General features: G+C 52.2%; 1 protein-coding gene across 1 annotated transcript; it reads right to left on the reverse strand.

Moving 5' to 3' along the window:
* Positions 1–8528: 8528 nt before the first annotated feature.
* SERPINA5 (serpin family A member 5) lies at positions 8529–12055 on the reverse strand. Its single transcript, XM_060097912.1, has 4 exons — positions 11449–12055; positions 9843–10113; positions 9337–9484; positions 8529–8717 (listed from the first exon to the last, which is right to left on the reverse strand). Exons 1-4 carry the CDS (start codon positions 12053–12055, stop codon positions 8529–8531), a joined length of 1215 nt encoding a protein of 404 aa, XP_059953895.1.
* Between the last annotated feature and the right edge of the window lie 5272 nt (positions 12056–17327).

Genomic DNA, 17327 nt, shown 5'->3' on the forward strand with positions numbered 1-17327 from the left:
TTAAACAAAATCAAGGATCTTTAGTTCCTCCTCAAGGGCTATAGATAATATTCTGAGCCATATTCTTTGAGTTATTTTGCAGATACTGAAACCCCAGCAGGTGGAAGCTGCCCACTAGTACATAGACCCCAGACCAGTTGAACCAGAAGGTTGATGGTGTTGACTCCAAATTACCTCACCACCAACCAATCAGAAGAATGTCCATGAGCTGATCATGTACCCCACAACCCCCTCTCTTCACCTTGTCTTTAAAAACATTTCCCTGAAAGCCATCAGGGAGTTTCCGGTCTTTTGATCACTAGCTGCCTGTACTCCTTGCTTGGCGCCCTGCAATAAATGCTGTACTTTCCTTTACCACAACCTGGTGTCAGACTGGTTTCATTGCCCATGGGTGAGCAGACCCATGTTTGGTTCAGTAACATGAGGACAGTAATTGTTTCTGATTTTAGGGATCCTGGAGTATGAAGTCACCTGCAGGCTTCAGGACTCTTGGTTAATGTGGGTGCTGTTTACCAGAAGCCCTCGCATGCACTCCACTTCCTCCTGTACCCCCTCGGCAGCCTGGTCTGGCCTGAGACCCTCTCCTATATCACAGGGCTCTCCACTCTCCTTTGCAGGTGGTCTCCTGTCACATCGATCACCTCCTGCCTCTTACCTGGGGTACTGTAGCTCTCTCCATGTTTCAGAGATTTCTGGTAACCAGAATTTTGACATAACTCCTCCTTGGCTTCTCTCTTTGGTGATCTATCCCACTGACTATGCCCTAAATAACCCCCACCCCACTGTTCTCTGCTCCCCATCTCAGTGAACAGTGCCTCTATCTTCCCAGCTCAGCCAGGAACCTGGAGTCATCCTCCCTCCTCCAGCACCCCCTTGAGTGAGGGGCAAGATCTCCCCCTTCCACATCCCTGGAAACCACTTCTTATTCTCCATCTCTGCTGCCCACACTCTGGTCCCAGCTCTTGGCACTTCTCCCTGTGTCAGTGACCACTGTGTTGTCTACACTGTTCCCCGCCTGCTCCTTCCCAGTCTGTTTTCTGCAAGGTCCCCAGAACATCTTTAGGGATACAGGCTGTTCAGGGCACTCTTGTGTTTGAAGTCCCCACCTCCAACCCCAGGCCTCCCTTCCATCCTCTGGTCCAGCAGCACCCACGTGGTCTGGACCTGCCCACCTCTGCAGCTGGGACACCAGCACCAGGTCCCCAAGCACATTCCTGAGTGTAGAGCTGTCCCTGCAGAGCCCACAGGTCCCTCAACTCATGCCAGGAGAAGGGAGGGTTTCAACTCCCTTTATAAACAAGGGGACCTCTGAGAACATTCTGTCTCAGGCTTCAGTCTGATACAATCACCATGAGTCAACCACTTTGTTATACCTAGGGCTGCACAGCATGTGGCAGGAAGCCCTCCCTGGTCCTTCTTGGTGGAATAGCCCCTCCTCTGACTCCTCCAAACCCATTCCCACTCCCCTTACAGCAAGAGCCTTTGCCTGCTGTCCCTATGATGTGACTTCCCCTTAGCTCTGCAGGGAGCACTGTTGGCTTTTAGCTGTGGGGATGGCTGCTTCTCGCTCACCCTTGTTCCCTATAGACAGAGCTGCCAGATTTGGCAAACGAATTCCTGGGACCTACCCCACAATTCCTGGGACATACTTATGCTAAAAAATGATTCATTATCTGGAATTCATATTTATCTGGGTGTCCTATATGTTATTAGCAGCCCCACCTGCACGATGCACTCGGGTAGGGGTCCAGGGCTCAAGGAACAGGGGGTCTTAGGCAGTGGCCTGAGGACTTGCAGAGGCATGGAATCTTCTGCAGCCTCCCACTTAGCCCCTTCATTCATTCACCCAAAATTTGTTGAGGGCACTTTGGGCCAAGGCCCATGGCAGGCACTGGGGCAAACCCTCAGGGATTTCCTGATGTGTGAGAGACACAGAAACATAGAGAGATGATAACTATACAGTGTGGGAAGTGGTGGAGGGAGGGGTGGGTGTTGGGGACCAGAGATGGTCTGGGGGAGTCAGGAAAGCTCCACCACGGATGGACCTCTGGGCAGAGTCCTGAGGATGTGCCTGGGTTTGTGTTTATTACCAGCTGTGGCTCGACAAGGACTAGCTGGAGAAATGTCTAATACTAAAGAGTGTCTGGGCCCTAGGCTTGTAGAGTATAAGAGTCTTCAGGCCCTGAAGCTGGGTGGTGGCAGCTGCAGGGAGGAGGGGGCGCAGATTCCCTGGGGCCTGAGCCAAATCGGAAACCCCGTGGTCTTCTGTCTCCCTGTGCATCCGAATCCTGAGGGGGTTTGTTAAAACACGCTGATTTTTCAGGTAAAGGCCAGGAATAGGCATTTCTAACAAGCTCTCTGGGTGATGTTGGTCACAGTCTGAGAAATGCTGCTGTAGGTCAGGGCCCCTTCCCCTGCCTGGTTTCCTCCAAGCCTTCAAACAGCCCTGTTGCCATCACCCCATCGGGCAGTGGGGGAAATGGACACGTGTGTTTGCTCAGCACACCTGGGAGCAGAGGCCAGGCCCTTGTCCCATATTCCTTTACCCCACGCCCACCAGACCCATCTTCCCAACCCCCAGCCCACCCCACTCCCACCCCGCCCGGGTCCCTTAACATCTTTGAAGGAAATGTACCTGCTGATCAAAGCCACAAATGGTTCCTAGCAGCCTCTCTGGGAGACTGATGGAGAAGCAGGGGCCCAGAGAGGGGAAGACTCTGAGCACCATCTCTCCCACCCTGCCCTGCCCAGGTACACAATGAATGCTCAGCTCCTGGTACAACCAGAGGCTGCAGCTATAGTAGCTGCTGAGAAGCCACCCATCTCCAGAAGGCTGTGTGCGCCCACATGTGCACATATGGGCGAGTTACCAATGCGGGCATGTGTAGGAGCATTTCATTATCTCTTCTCTGCGTCTTCACAGAAAATCACCATCAGGAATGGCACGTGGTCTCTCGTACTGGATTCTCCCAAGTGGCCAAAGCATTTTTGTGCCTGTAGATGTTGCCACTTCGGGGTCACCTCGTTCCCACCTCATTCCTTGGGGATAGGTGGCAGATAGTCCACTTCGGGGTGCAGCTCTCTAGGAAACAGGAGAAGGTCACTGACGTCACCCACTTGCCATCCCAAACCCTTACACAGGTGCCTCTCTGCCTCTTCATTAACTGAGACGATATATGCAGAGGGCCTAGAAGAGTGCCAGGCACGCTGTAGGTGGCATCCAAGTGCTACCCAGTGTTAGGAGCGCCTCCCCCACCCGCAGCACCCTGCACAGCCTAACAGGTGCTGGTGAAGAGCGAGCCTCCCAGGCTCCAGCCACCCGTGTCCCATCAGTTCCGTGAACAGGACACACTCTCCCACCTCTGGGTCTTCTTCACTCACGTTGTGCACAAGTAACGTTCGTCCCGTTCACTCCTGCTTGTCCCTCAGCTCTTGGCTTCAATGCCACCCCCCCAGAGCTCCCTCTGGAGCCCCAGCTGTAGAAAGTCCTTAACTATCTCTCTCAGTGCCCTGTTCTCCTCCTTAACTGGTCTCCTGCTTCTGCCTTCACAACCCTAACCCCACACCTATTCTCTTCCCTACTTTTTTTTTTAACGTTTCACTAAAAAAGTCAACTTTCTAGTTTGAAACAATTTTAGATATACAGAAAAGTTGTAATGACAGTGCAGAGAGCTCCTGCGACATAAACATCTTACATAGCCATGGTATATTTCTGAAAACTAAGGAGTGAAACTTTTTACTGTATAGACTTATTTGGATTTCGCTTTTTCCACTAATGTCCCTTTTCTTCTCCAGGATCCCATCCAAGAAACCACATTACACTTACTTTCCAGGTCTCCTTAGTTTTACCTGGCCTGTGACAGTTTCTCAGGAGTCTTAATTTGTCCTGACTGCCATAACAAAATACCACAGGCTGAGTGGCTTGTACATGGTGGAAATCTACTCTTTACAGTTTTGAAGGCTGGACATCTAGGCTGGAGATCTGGAAACCAGCATGGCCAGGTGAGGGCTCTCTTCTGCTTGTGTCCGCACATGGGAAGGGGTGAGAGAGAGCTCTGGGGGCTCTTTTTTTGTTTGTTTTAATTTTTTTTCTTATTAGTCATCCATTTTATACACATCAGTGTATACATGTCAATCCCAATCTCCCAATTCATCACACCACAACCCTCACCTCTGGGGTCTCTTTGTTTTGTTTTTTTTTTGCAGTACGCAGGCCTCTCACCATTGTGGCCTCTCCCGTTGTGGAGCACAGGCTCCAGACGCGCAGGCTCAGCGGCCATGGCTCACGGGCCCAGCCGCTCCACGGCATGTGGGATCTTCCCGGACCGGGGCACGGACCCATGTCCCCTGCATCGGCAGGCGGACTTTCAACCACTGCACCGCCAGGGAAGCCCATCTGGGGTCTCTTTTAAAGGCACTAATCCTGTTCATGAAGGCTCCATCCTCATGACCTCGTCACATCTCCATGACACCACCTTCTAATACCATCACACTGGGGGTGAGGATTTCAACATATGAATTTTGAGGGAACACAAACCTTCAGTTCATAGCATCAGGCTTTCCTTGTTTTGCATAATCTTGGCACTTTTGAAGAGTACTGCTGGTCAGGTATTTTGTTGAATGTCCCTCAGTTGGGGTCTGTATGCTGTTTTCTCATGATCAGAGTGAGGTTATGTGTTTGGGGGAAGATCCCACAGAGGCAATGCTCCCTTCTCATCACCCCATATCAGAAGAAACAAGATGATAACACAACATACCACTGGTGAAGTTGACCTTGACCACACAGTCAAGGTACTTCACCCAAGGTCGTGGATGTCAGGTCTCTCCACCTGGCACTACTATTCTTTACTTCCTGTTCTAATTGTCAAACTCACACTCCATAGCATTTGCCATCAACTGACATGAGATGTATTTTACTTTTCTTTTTTATTCTTTGTTATTATTTTTTTGTTATTGTCACTCCATACTAGAATATATTTCCTCCAGAGCAGAGATCTTTGTTGTTTTCTTCATTTATCTCCAGCACCTGGAGCAGTGCCAGGGGATATTCAATAAACATCTGTGGACAAAAGAATTACCCTCATCACAGTTTGTAATTCTGTTTGTTTGTTTGTGTACCTGGTTATTGCCTAAGCCTGCATCTGATGGGCTCACCATTACACCCTTTTACTAGCTCCTTGCCTGATTCCCTGTAGGCACCCCATGAGTAATGGCCTTTGGATGAAAGAGCTAAATAAATAAGTGTAGTCTGGGCAAGGCTGTTTAATGGGGCATGAAGTGCTTCCTCTGGAGACCAAGTTCATTCTTTTTGGTATGGGTTTCTGCAGGGAGAGGTGGGGGAAGGAGTTCTGGGCCCTAGCTCTGTTCCTCCACTTTCTGGCAGCAGTGGAGTCCACACGGGGAGGACCTCAGAGTGCACGTGGTCAGAGAGGGAAATGAAAGTGGGTTCCTAAGAACACGAATGAACTTGGTAACAGCTGCCAAGAAACTCAAAGGTGGGGTGACTGCTATGGGTTGAATTGTGTCCCCCCAAATTCATATGTTGAAGTCCTAACCCCCAGTACCTCAGAACATGACTGGATTTGGAGATGGCATCTTTAAAGAGATGATTAACTTAAAATTAGGGAGGGCCCCAATCCAATATGACTGGTGGAGATTGGGAGATGAGAAGATCTGGACACAGACATACACACACACAGGGAAGCCCATGTGAGGACACAGAGAGAAGACGGTCGTCTACCAACACAAAAGAGAGCCCTCAGAAGGAACCAGCCCTGATGACACCTTGATCTCAGACTTCCAGCCTCCAGGACTGTAAGATAATACATTTATGTTAAGCCACTCCGTCTGTGGGACTTTGTTATGGCAGCCCTAGTAAATGAATACGCTGGCTAAGAAAGGGGATCCTGAGGGGGACAGCCATGCCTATAATGCGGGCTCCGACAGACCTGGTACTTTATCTCACCTGATGAATGAGGTCTATCCCAGGGTGGGGCAGGTGGGGCTGATGGAGAAGCAGGTGTGGAGGGGTGTGAGCGCCCCCTAGGGGGATGAGTGAAGCATCTATGGTATGCACAGATAGGAGAGTGAGGGGCAGGAAGAGGTCCAGGGAGTGATTTAGGTGGGGCGTGGATGGCCAAACTACCCTGAAATCAGGAGGAGAGAGAAGAGACAAAGCCTGGGCCTCGTGTTCAGAGTCCCTGTCACTGGACCGCAAACACCGTCCCCTCTTTCCTCCTTGCTCTCCTTCCCACTCCTGGCCCCGGTCCAGGCTGAAGTCTCCACAATTTCCCATCCACACTGCAGCTCACTCAGCCTCATGCTCTCTCCAGCTGTTCCCTTCAGCTCTGTTCCCAAGTCTGCTGTCTGTGAAGCCCTACATGCTTTTCAAGATCAGCTCAGTGTCACTTCTTCAGCAAAACCTTCCCTGAGCCCTCAGAAGTTAACTCTCTTTCCCTGTCTCTGAGTTGCTCTATCAGTTTGTTCAGCCCAGGATCGTGTGACAGTTGACTTACATGACCTGCTGTGACTCCCAGCTCGGAGCTTCCTTCCATGACACCCCAAATTGGCTGCCCTGAGCCCGGCCCGATCCCCACACGGGAGCTGTTTTGTGACTGTTTGCTGAGTGAACTTTAGACAGCGCTGGACCTTGGCCTTACACACATGGCACAGCCAGGACCTCCCCCTGACCTTGGACTGGCTGAGTAAACTCTGAGAAAAATATTTGCCAAAAAAACCAGGTGTTGCGAAAGGAAAAGGCACACAGGAGTGGGTCTGGCTCCATGAGGAGGCCCCATCCTCCAGAGGTTCCCAAGCCCAAAGCAAAAACGCAGACAAGCCGTCTGGCTCTGGTTGTAGCCATCTACCCTGCCACCGGCCGACACCTGTGCCATCTGGGTCCCCGAGCCTGGGCCTTACACTGTCACCAGCAGGGGGGCTCTGGGCAAGCACTTAAGTTGCCCTCTGTGAAATGAGGACGCTGAGATAGACCTTACAGGGTTGTTGAAGGATTAATGACATCACAGATGCAAAGTGTCCCCACAGCTGGCACATAGTAGGTGCTCAGTACTTTAAGGGATGGTCAAAGCTTGGTGTTCTGACCCTGTTAGTTCTAAGGGGCACCCACACTGTCCAGTCTCTGGGGTCAGAGTGCTGGGCGCAGGCTCATGGAAAGCAAGCTTTGGGCATGTAAGGTGGGGCGACAGGCACTCCGGGGTCAGACTTGGGGGCAGCTAATTAGGGGAAAGTCTGAGACTGAGTGAAGGACTCATTCACTCATTCATTCATTGATTCTTGAAAGTGTCCAATCCCCTTTATTTGATAGACAAGGAAGCATGGTGGGTTTTGTGAAGGAGGAGAGTGATCCTACCTGGATGACAAGGGAGCTGGTGCCCTGATGCACTTGACCTGGGCTTCTGTTTCTGGCTCATGTCTCCTCTGTGGCAGAGCCCAGGGCTGAGAGGGTGGTCCAGGGGCCACACTCCTGGGGTCAAATCCTGCCTCCACCACCAAGGAGCTGTGTGACCGGGTATATTACCTGTTCTCTACAAGCCTCACCTTCCCTACCTGTAAAGTGGGGATAATAGGAGTGCCTGCCTGGTACAGGATATTGTGAGGGGTAAATGAAACCATCCAGATTAAGCACCTAGCATCAGTTCTGGAATATAAGCTATTAATATTGCTGTTCCCAGAGCTACTTCCAGAAGGCCAATGACACCCAGTGTTTGCAAAATGCTTTATTGTTATTGCTGACACTAAAACCCACAGTTAGTCATCAGGGTCTTCAACTGATACTCTAGTATTGGCAACAGGCCTCCATTCTCCCACCCCCAGCCAAGCCCATGAGGTTGTAAATGTACCCACAGGACGGTACAAACCTGGGATGGCCGTGTCCACCCTGCCCTCCACCTGCTTTCCTTAAAAGATGGGTGGCACTTGGATGCACTGAAATCAACTGATTTGTGGGGAACATTCTACACTTTTTATATGATTTCAAGGATCCTCCAGTCCTTGACCTGACCCTTCATCACATACGTGGGGAAACCGAAGTCCAGAGAGTGACAGTGTTACCCAACGTCACACAGCTGGGACAGAAACCCCACTTCATGCCCCCATTCCAGTGTCCTTTCCAAACCATGGCAAACTGGTAGCTGGTATTGCAGACGGCTGGGGAACTAGGCTTGGGAATATGCTTCCTGGTGGAAATATCTACTGGAACAATCCTCCTGGATTGGATTCTGAGCTTCTCTCTGCCACTAGCATGCTGTGTGGCCTCTCTGGATCTCAGTGCTAATCTCCATTGATGAAAGGTGAGAGCAAAACCAAATGTTCTCCAAAGCACCCGTCTTGCAATCGTGTGAAAAGAAGCAATCATCAGTATTTCAATGTTATTGTTATTATTATTATTTGTGGAAGCCTCATTAGTCAATTAAACCTGTGTATATCACCAGCTACCAGCAGATACATGGCCATAGTGCACCCTCATCTTCCACTATGGAAGCCCGTGCCTTTCAGGAGAAATCCGCATCTCAAGGGCGAGTCACTTTGCCGAGGAAAAGGATGTGTTTGCTGTTCTCCACAATGAGCATCAGAAAGGGCCTGTTGAATACTATCCTTTGAGAGCTCATCCGGGCAGATCTGAACATGAAGATCGTCCCCGTGGCTGCAGCCGCTTGGGTTCCCGACTCGTCCACCTCCACCATGGCTTTGTGCACCATCTGCAGGGGAGACATCAGGCGTCACCGAGCCACCAGGGGCTGGGAGATGCCATCAGGGGGAAACGGACAAGCTTCTGCCCGCAGCATCACTGTCAACGTTCCTGTGCTCCTGAGCCATGAAGCAGATAGGAGATGATGTGATTGATCAACTACTGCATACCACGGCTTACAGGTGAGCGTATGCGTGTCTTTTTTTTTTTTTTTGCATGAGTGTCTTTCATTGAATTCTCAAATCATCTAGCAGCAAGGGTGTGACTCTCCAAGTTTATAGAGAGAAAGGAGGCTCAGAGAGGTCAAGTAATTGCTGGAGGTCACACAGCTGGTGAGTGAAGGAGCTGGCATCCAATTTTTAGTTTTGATTTCAGACAAGATACCTTCCCCCAAGGCACAGTGCTGGATAGGGTTTCCCATTGTTCAGAGGACAAGATGCAAAGTGAAACCTTTGCTTCCTGAGGGAAAAGAGGAGAGAGAGAGAGAAAGGATTTGGAATGAGGAATGGGATGGAATAGGATGGAATAGGATAGGATAGGATAGGATAGGATAGGATAAGATAGGATAGGATAAGATAGGATAGGATAGGAATTTCTGAAAGCAGGTGCTCAGGAGCTTCTGGGCTCACCTCAGACACCTGGATGCTGGAATGGTTGGAGATGCCGGTCAGGTCAGCATGGGAGGTGAAGACATCTCTGATCCCCAGCTTGGGGAGGACTTTCTCCAGCTGATAGGAGCCCTCAATGGAGAACTTGGGTAAGTAAAGCTCAAGCTGCCTGGAAAGAGAAGACCTTTCTTGGACCCTCCCAGGGCACTGGCTACTGAGCTCGTATTCCTGCCATCTCCTCTTGGTTTCATAATGCTCCTCCAGCCTGCTGCCTACAATGGAACCCATCCTACTCTGGACTTGGACCTGGGCTGTCCCCAGAGGTCACTGCCCACTCTGATGGCCCTGCCAGAAAACCCAGCTTCCAGCCCTGCTCCCTCTAGCTGGGTCAGGCCAGGGGGCTGGGACTTCACATGATGCCTCTGGGCTGGGAGGCGGCTCCCAGGCCAGGTGAGTTCTCCCACCACTGCCGTGTGGCCCTGCAGGTGTGGAGCAGCAGGCCGGCCCTGGAATAGTGGGAAGAATACCTCTTCATGGGTATCTTGAGCCACTTCCTCAGTGTTTTCTCTTTTAGGCCATTTTCCAGCTGCCCCATCCCGCCCTCGTGGGGGAGAATGAAGAAGGCGGTGGCGTTCCCTTGGTAGGGGACCCCGACCACTCTGCAGGAGAGGTTTCGGTCCAGGAGGTAGTAAAACTGGTCCACTCGTTTCATCATGGGTACCCGCACCACCGTCTCCGAGGTCACGTGGAAGTCCTGCTCGTGGGTGCTTTGGCGGTTGAAGCTTGTCTCCCACTTAGCTAAAGATTAAAATGGAAAAGGAATTAAACATTCTCAGCTGCCAATGAAAAGTGTGCAGACAGTAAACCTACCAAACAGATAGCATCCTCTTTGGAGCAGTCTTACTGGCGGAAGTGACTGCCAAACCTCTTGAATATAATAAAGACAAGCCCCTTCCTAATTCGGGGGACAGGCTTGAACTTTTTGTGGGGCTTTATTTCCACATTTGCAAAACAAGGAGGTTGGTTTTCGTGTCTTCAGAGACCCTTCACCCCTAATGTTGTTTGTCTGAATCTCTGATGTTGCTACTCAAGGTCAAACATCCCAGTGAAGAGGGTAACGAATATGTATGGCTGACAAAGCTACACTATATCTGGGTGGGTTATTCTCTTTTTCACTCTTTTCCCAATATTGGATCTCAATCTGGGTTTGGGAGAAAGGTTGGTAAGGTTCCTGCAAAAACAGGACTTTTCCTGCTGGGAAGTCTGTGATTATGCTTCTTGCTTTGTCTGCTTGGGATGTTTTGTTCAAAGTGGGACAAGTAATTGTTTCCATTTTCTTACTAGTTATCAAATATAGATCCCGCCCGCATGCCCCACTTAGATTATTTCACAGCTGTCCTCTGCAGCCTAGCCCTAGACCAGGGGACAAGTAATCTTAGAGTCCGAGCCTGATACTCACCATCTGTGACCACGGGAAGAGGGGGGCTTGGTTAACAGTTTAACTATTTTCCTCTTTCCTCTTCCCTCCCTGCCCCTCCCCCATCCTCAGCAGGCCCCGTGCAGGGTGCTCAGGGGCTCAGTATCTAGAAGGAGAAGCAGGTGTACAAGCTGAGATGAGTAGGGATATTTACAAGAAATGCCAGGGAGATAAAGATGCGGAGGTCAGCTCTTGGGGAGGGGAGAGAGGACTGTTCAGGGGAACAGGCTCTTGTTCCAGGATTTCTCGGCTGAGGAAACAGCCCCTAGGAGGATATGGGTACCAGGAAGTATCTGGGGGAATGCCCTCTAAGGCCCTTCTAAGGCCCACAATCCTGCCCTGAGTAGCCATGCTGTCAGTTTCTTTGGCATCGTGGCCTCGACAAACTCGTGCTTCAGAGCCTGTGTGGAAACTGTTGCTTTAAGTGCCCCCAGGGGCACAAACAGGAACCAGCTCTTCCCCAGTGGAGGAAACAGCACCTGGGGTCTTTCACTCCACCTTATGCAGTCTCACCCAGCTGCTGTTGGCTTCACTCTATCAACAGGCTCAGAAAAGAATAAATCCACTCCCACTCTTTCACGTGTGCGGGAATTGGTTGTTTTGTTTTTTTTGTTTTTTGACAAAAGCATCTTAGAAGAGAAAGTTCAGGGCCTTACCTTTAAAGAAAATGTAATTCACTATGACCATGACCTCGTTGCCATCCAGGCCCTTAACCAAGTCCACAATCTTGCCCTTCGTTTGCTTTGACACGTAATCATTGATCTGCTTCTGGGCCCCTTCAGGGTCCCCAAAGTCGGTGGGGAAAGTGTCTGCCAGGTACAGCGTCCTCATGGCGCCCAGGAAGGCCGCCTCGATGGGCACCCCAGGCTTGGCGAACAGGGCGTTGCCGAGGCTCAGATGGAGGCTGTCTCTGGGCCGCTCGAGCTCCCGCAGCAGCCGCTGGGAGGCGCTGTGGAGCTCCTCCTCTTGGCCCTCCTGGGGGCTGAGGCCCAGGCCCGCTAGGACCTGCGCCTTCGTGTTGCACCGCGCCCCCAGGGAGAGCATGGCCAGGCTCAGGGAGATGCTCAGCGGGGAGAAGAAGATGTTCTGGTCGGGGGCAGCTGCGGCCAAGGCCCTGTAGAGGTCGAAGACAAAGTCCCGGCTGCCGGGGGCCACCGTGGCAACTGCGGGCGGCAGCTCCTGAACTCTCTTCTTCTGGGGGCGGCGCAGGGCGGCCATCGGCGGGCTCAGGAGCACCAGGCACAGGAGTAAGCAGAGCCGCATCGTGGCTGCCCAGGCCTGAAAGGGAGGGTGGGAAGGTGACCTCAGAGGGAGGATGGGAAGATCACAAGCAAGGCTGACGTTCCTGGGGGGACGGCACCATCAACCAGCAGCCTCAAAGGGCGATGATGACTCGGAGAGGCTGCGAGCGAGGGTTTAGGTAGCGCGGGAGGGAGTGCAGCCCAGAGACTTGAGGACATGGGCATCGGTGGGTGGGGAGAGCAAGGACCAGGCGGAGGGGCGAGATCCCAGGTGGGGACTGGCCACCAAGGCGAGAAGCCTCCCTCACCCACATCGAAGTACACGTCACAGGGGGATGGGCCGTGGGGTGGAGGGTTCTCCTGTGTTCTGCCGGCTTAGCGTCTCTGAGGTTACCGGAACCTGGCAGCCTGTTTCCATACATGGCCCCTAACCCTCACTTCCTTTCCTTGGGTGTAGCCTTTGCAAGACCCACGTCCTTCTATGAGCTCAGGGCAACTACCCGCCGTGGCCCCTGCCACACTGCTGGATTCGTCCCTGTTCATTTGGAGCATCTGCTCCATGGCGCGGTGGCTAGCGTGCCAGCCTCCTGTGGTTCATCAGTGAACACACGATGCCCTCAGTCCCCCTCTCCTTCCCCAGGGGCTGCTCCAGGACCCCTCAAAGCCACCCTTGTCCCTCATCAGAGGCACCTTCCCCCCTGGAGGAAATTCTGCCCTCTTAACGTGAGCCCCCCAACTTCCTTTCTCTTCTGTGATGGGCTGAATTGTGTCCCCCAAATCCATTCATTGAAGTCCTAACCCCCTGTACCTCAGAACGTGACTGTATTGGAGACAGGGCCTTTCAAGAAGTCATTAAGTTAAAATGAGATTGAGTGGGCCCTGATCCAATGTGGCTGGTGTCCTTATAAGAAGAGGACACGAGGACACAGACACACACAGACTGAGGGGTGACCACGTGAGGAACGTGAGGACACAGGGAGGAGGAGACATTCACATACAAGCCAAGGAGAGAAGCCCTAGGAGGAACCAGCCCTGCTGATCTTGGACTTCCAGCCTCCAGGACTGTGAGACCATAAATGTGTGTTGTTTGAGCCCCCAGGCATCTCTTCTTCTGTGTCTCCCCCAGGTGAGGAGGCCCTCAGCTTCCTTTTGTCTGTCTACAGCCTCTCAGGTGGGCCCTGGGGGCTCTTCCATCATTCTGGCCTTGTCCTCCGCCCACAGTCTCTCCCATGACCACCTTCCTAGACCCCTCCTCTCCAACCAGAAACCAACCCTTCCTGTGCCTGGGCCTCGTAAAGCCTTCCTTCCACCCCTGTGAACAGTGCAGACTCTGCAGCCCAGCAGCTTGGGTTCAAGCCTCAGTCCCACTGCTTCCTCCAACGTGTGACGCGGTGCAAGTCAGTTACACCCATGCCACTGCCCCACCTGTACAATGGAGGTCTAGACAGAACCTCCACCAGGGGCTGGGGCTTTAATGATCAACATATGTAACGTGCTTGGAGCAGTGCCCGGTGCAGACATGCTGTCCAGGTGTGAGTTGTCGGTGTGGCAGTGACTGGCCAGAGCCCCAGCCGAGACCCCCGTTTCCCCAGCTGTACCGTGGGGTACATGCTTTCACACACACGCTCTCGTGGCAGCCTGGTGGCGGCTGGACAACTAATTCCCACGGTGGCCTGACTGACCCCTGATGAGACCTCTTGCTTGGCATGCATCCACCGGTGGACACCGTGTCATCAGATGCCCCAGGCCCAGGGCAAGCACAGACACAGAGTCACAGACCCACGCAAAACCAAACTTCAAAGAGCCCCAAAGAGCTGCATCGGATGTGGCTGGCGTGGGGGACACCAGGGAGCCTGGGGATCAGCAGTCCTGGCCGTCTTTGTCTGAATGAAACTGACAGACTCAAGCAAGTCATGCTCACCACCCCTGGCCTCCAAACTGCACCTGAGCCCACAAAGGAAGTTCATTTAGAATATTCTGTCTGCAGAACCTCCAGCTACCCTGAACCAAATATAGCGCCTGAGCAGTCCCCATGCCCGTGGGAGGCCCAGGTGCATCACCAGCACCCGCCACTGCGGGGTGCTGCACTGTCTTGACATATATCAAGTGTGAGGCTTTAGCCTCACACCCGCCCACGGAGGCAGCTTCTATTACTGTCTCCATTTTACAGATGGGTCATCAGGCTCAGAGAGGATGCCTTGCTTGCTAGTGGTGGCAAAGCTACTAGGGTTCAGACCTAGTTCTGACCCTCACAACTCACGCTCTGAACCGCCACACCATTTAGTTCCCCCAGATCCCTCGTCCTCCTCCTCTGTATCACAGCCTCCGGATCTTGTATTCTTGGCCTCCACGGTCACCACCGATAGTCCCTCCTCTGCAGAGAATTAAGAAACAGGCTTCCCATGCTGACACTCCCTTTTTGTTCCCACTTTGAGACTTGCCTTCATGGAGGTCTTTAAAGGACACGGGTGGGTGGTGTGATCTCTGTGTCCTTTAGCGTGCGGAGTGTTAGAATCATCCATGTAGCAGGATGCTGCTGAAGAAGCAGTTCAGCTCACCAACCCCCCAGCTCCCAGACACAGATTAACACCGAGCTGATAATTACCCTAAAAGAAATATTTTCAAAGAATAGCTACAGACTGCAGAGGAGTTTTCTGCTTGGACGGAGCCCAGGGGCAGCTGGCGGGGGAGCAGGAGTGAGAGTTCCAGTCTCCCATCCTCCCACCCCTGCAGCCTGGTGACCTTGAGCCAGGCCCTTCCCCTCTCAGGCTTCAGTTTCTTCATAAAAACCTAGAGGTCTGGTGCTGTGGCTCCACCACTGCCTGACCCCCCTGAAACACCAGCGATCTGATGGGCCAGAGCCACTTCTCTGAACGCCCCATGAGTCCCCGTAGAGAGCAAGGGCTCAGCTTCCCTCAGGCTCCCCTGGGCTGCAGGTTTGGGACCCAGAAAACCTTGCTCCATTTAGCTCTCTCTCTCTCCCTCTTATTGAAGCCACTGTTTATTAAGGACCTGTTAGACATTCTATAAATATTACTGCATTTCATCTTTACCAAAAGTGTTATTAGCCCCATTTTACAGCCAAATAAACTGAGGCTTAGCAAAATGGAAAAGCTTGTCCCAGCCAGTGAGTGATGGAACCAGGTTAAAATCCAGATTCCTCTGACTGGTGTACACACTGCCTCTTGGCTCCCTTTCATGGCTCTGAGGAATGACACATTTGTTCCCCCTCCTCTGTGGCTACTGCTGAGTATTCCTGGGTCTCTCCCAACCTGTTCACCTGAATTAGCTCATTTACACTCCTCCACAGCAACATGGAGTTGGTATCCTTGTCACAATTGTACGGAAGAGGAAACAGAGGGTCAGAGAGGTTACTTCTGAGAAAGTGGAGCCCTGGGGGTACTCATTTCAGGTTTCCTAGTTTCTAAGCCCAGTCTTTGCCATTACACTCCTGGGCCTCTGGTACAAATATACAGCTTACAGAGTTTTGTGCCAACTTTGAGCCAGTGGAGAGTCTGCTCCAGGCTCTGTGAGCCTGGCTCTCAGGACACCAGCCCCCGCAGCGTGCCGGCAGAGCCTGGCCTGGCTGACCCTCTCCTGGGCCCCTGACGCCAGTGTGTCTGCAGAGATGCTCCCACATGTCAGAGGGAAGAGAGCAGATCGATCAATTTCATCTGGCATCCCAGATCAAAGGGACTTACGGCGACAGAGGGTGGGCATGGGGTAAGCAGGCCCTGGGCAGTCCTTCCCCTGGTCCCCCACCATCCAGACCCAAAATCTGCTGGCGTGTATTCCAAATGTTAGGCAACAAAGTCCCACTGAGGTGGACTTTGGACTCAGCCATGGGAGGTGTGCAGCTCAGAAGGGTCTGTCCACTATCTGCTAATTACGCAAGGAGATAGATACAAGATATGGAGCCCAGGCAGAGAGCGAAAGACAAAATCACAACTTCCCCTGGATCCTAAAGACCAGGGGGCAGAGCTTCCTGGAATCAGTGACCTGGGGGACTTTCCTAACCTCCCTCCCCATCTCCAGACTATCAGCAAGGCTTGCCAGTTTGTAGCTCCGAAATCTGCCTGCCTCTCCCCATTTTCCCTGCCACCATCCTAATGGAAGCCTTTTTTTTTTTTTTCTTTCACCTGGACCCCACTTCTCCTGGGCCTGAGAGCCATCCTACATACATAGGTACACTCTGAAAGAATCGCCTTCAATCACAGACACGGTCAAGGCGCTCCCCTACCTAAGAACGTTCTTGCTGCCTACTGGCTTGGTAACACCGAACTCTGATTTGTGCGATAAGCCATGAGGATGCATGCCGTCTGGCTCTGTCTTGCTGTCCCCAGCCTCACGTGCCCAGCTCTGTCTCCCAGGGCACACTTCTTCTTTTTCAATTCCTAACACAGAAGCCCCATCCCAGCCCCGGGCCCTTGCACACTCTGCTCTCCCTCCTGGAACCGTTTCTCCACCTTTCTCACAAGGACCAGTTTCTGCCTGAGTCCAGGCCTCCACTTAACTGTCACTTCTTGGCGGCACCTTGTCCACACATGACCACGCCCTCTCCGCGGTTATTCTCTATAACAGCCCCTTTGATTGTTTCTCTCATGGCTCCATCAGTTACAGAAGTGCAATTACGTACGCGTGTGCTGTTGACCCCTCTTGTTCCGGCCTCTCCCCCACTAGAACATGTGCTTGTAAGAGAAGACCCTCATCTGTGCTGGTCCCGCCATGACACTTTCAGTCAAGGGGTGATGCTCAGGCACCCCTGTGAATGAATGAATGAATGAGTGGATGGATGAGTGGATGGATGAATGGACCCTGTCTCCTTCTCTGTAGTTCAGAGGTGTTAGACCACACGCTGGCCACCGAGTTGTGGGAATGAGCCAGGCTGGGCATCCAGGGCTGAGCCCTCATGGCCCTGGGGCTAACATGCCAGCTGACCTTGAATAACTCAGCTGACCTTGAATAGCTCAGCTTCAGTTTCCTTTCTCATTCTTTTTTAAAACCACTTTATTGAGGCCGGACTGACACCCCAAAACCTGTACATATTTAATGTAGACAACTCGATGAGCTTGGAGAGAAGTACACACCCGTGAAACCATCACCACCATCAACGCCTGAACACATCCATCACCTCCCGAAGTTCCCTCCCGCCCCCTTTATTCTTCAAGCTGCAGTTTCTGGATCTGTCAGTAAGGCTGTTGGCCCAGGGGAGCAGTTTCCCTTTTACTGTTGCATTTCATGCCAAAAGCCCCATCCTTAGAAAAACTGAAAATTTCACTCACTTCACATCCACA

This window comes from Mesoplodon densirostris, chromosome 4 (genome assembly GCF_025265405.1).
Source record: "Mesoplodon densirostris isolate mMesDen1 chromosome 4, mMesDen1 primary haplotype, whole genome shotgun sequence".
NCBI classification, from domain to species: domain Eukaryota; kingdom Metazoa; phylum Chordata; class Mammalia; order Artiodactyla; family Ziphiidae; genus Mesoplodon; species Mesoplodon densirostris.

What these genes read in the sequence shown, in the direction of transcription:
- SERPINA5 (XM_060097912.1), bottom strand. Translation starts at nt 12,055, where the DNA reads ATGCGGCTCTGCTTACTCCTGTGCCTGGTGCTCCTGAGCCCGCCGATG. An exon ending in GAATTACATTTTCTTTAAAG is followed by an intron (nt 10,114 to 11,448) that starts GTAAGGCCCTGA and finishes TTTAATCTTTAG; the next exon opens with CTAAGTGGGAGACAAGCTTC. An exon ending in CTCAAGATACCCATGAAGAG is followed by an intron (nt 9,485 to 9,842) that starts GTATTCTTCCCA and finishes TTCTCTTTCCAG; the next exon opens with GCAGCTTGAGCTTTACTTAC.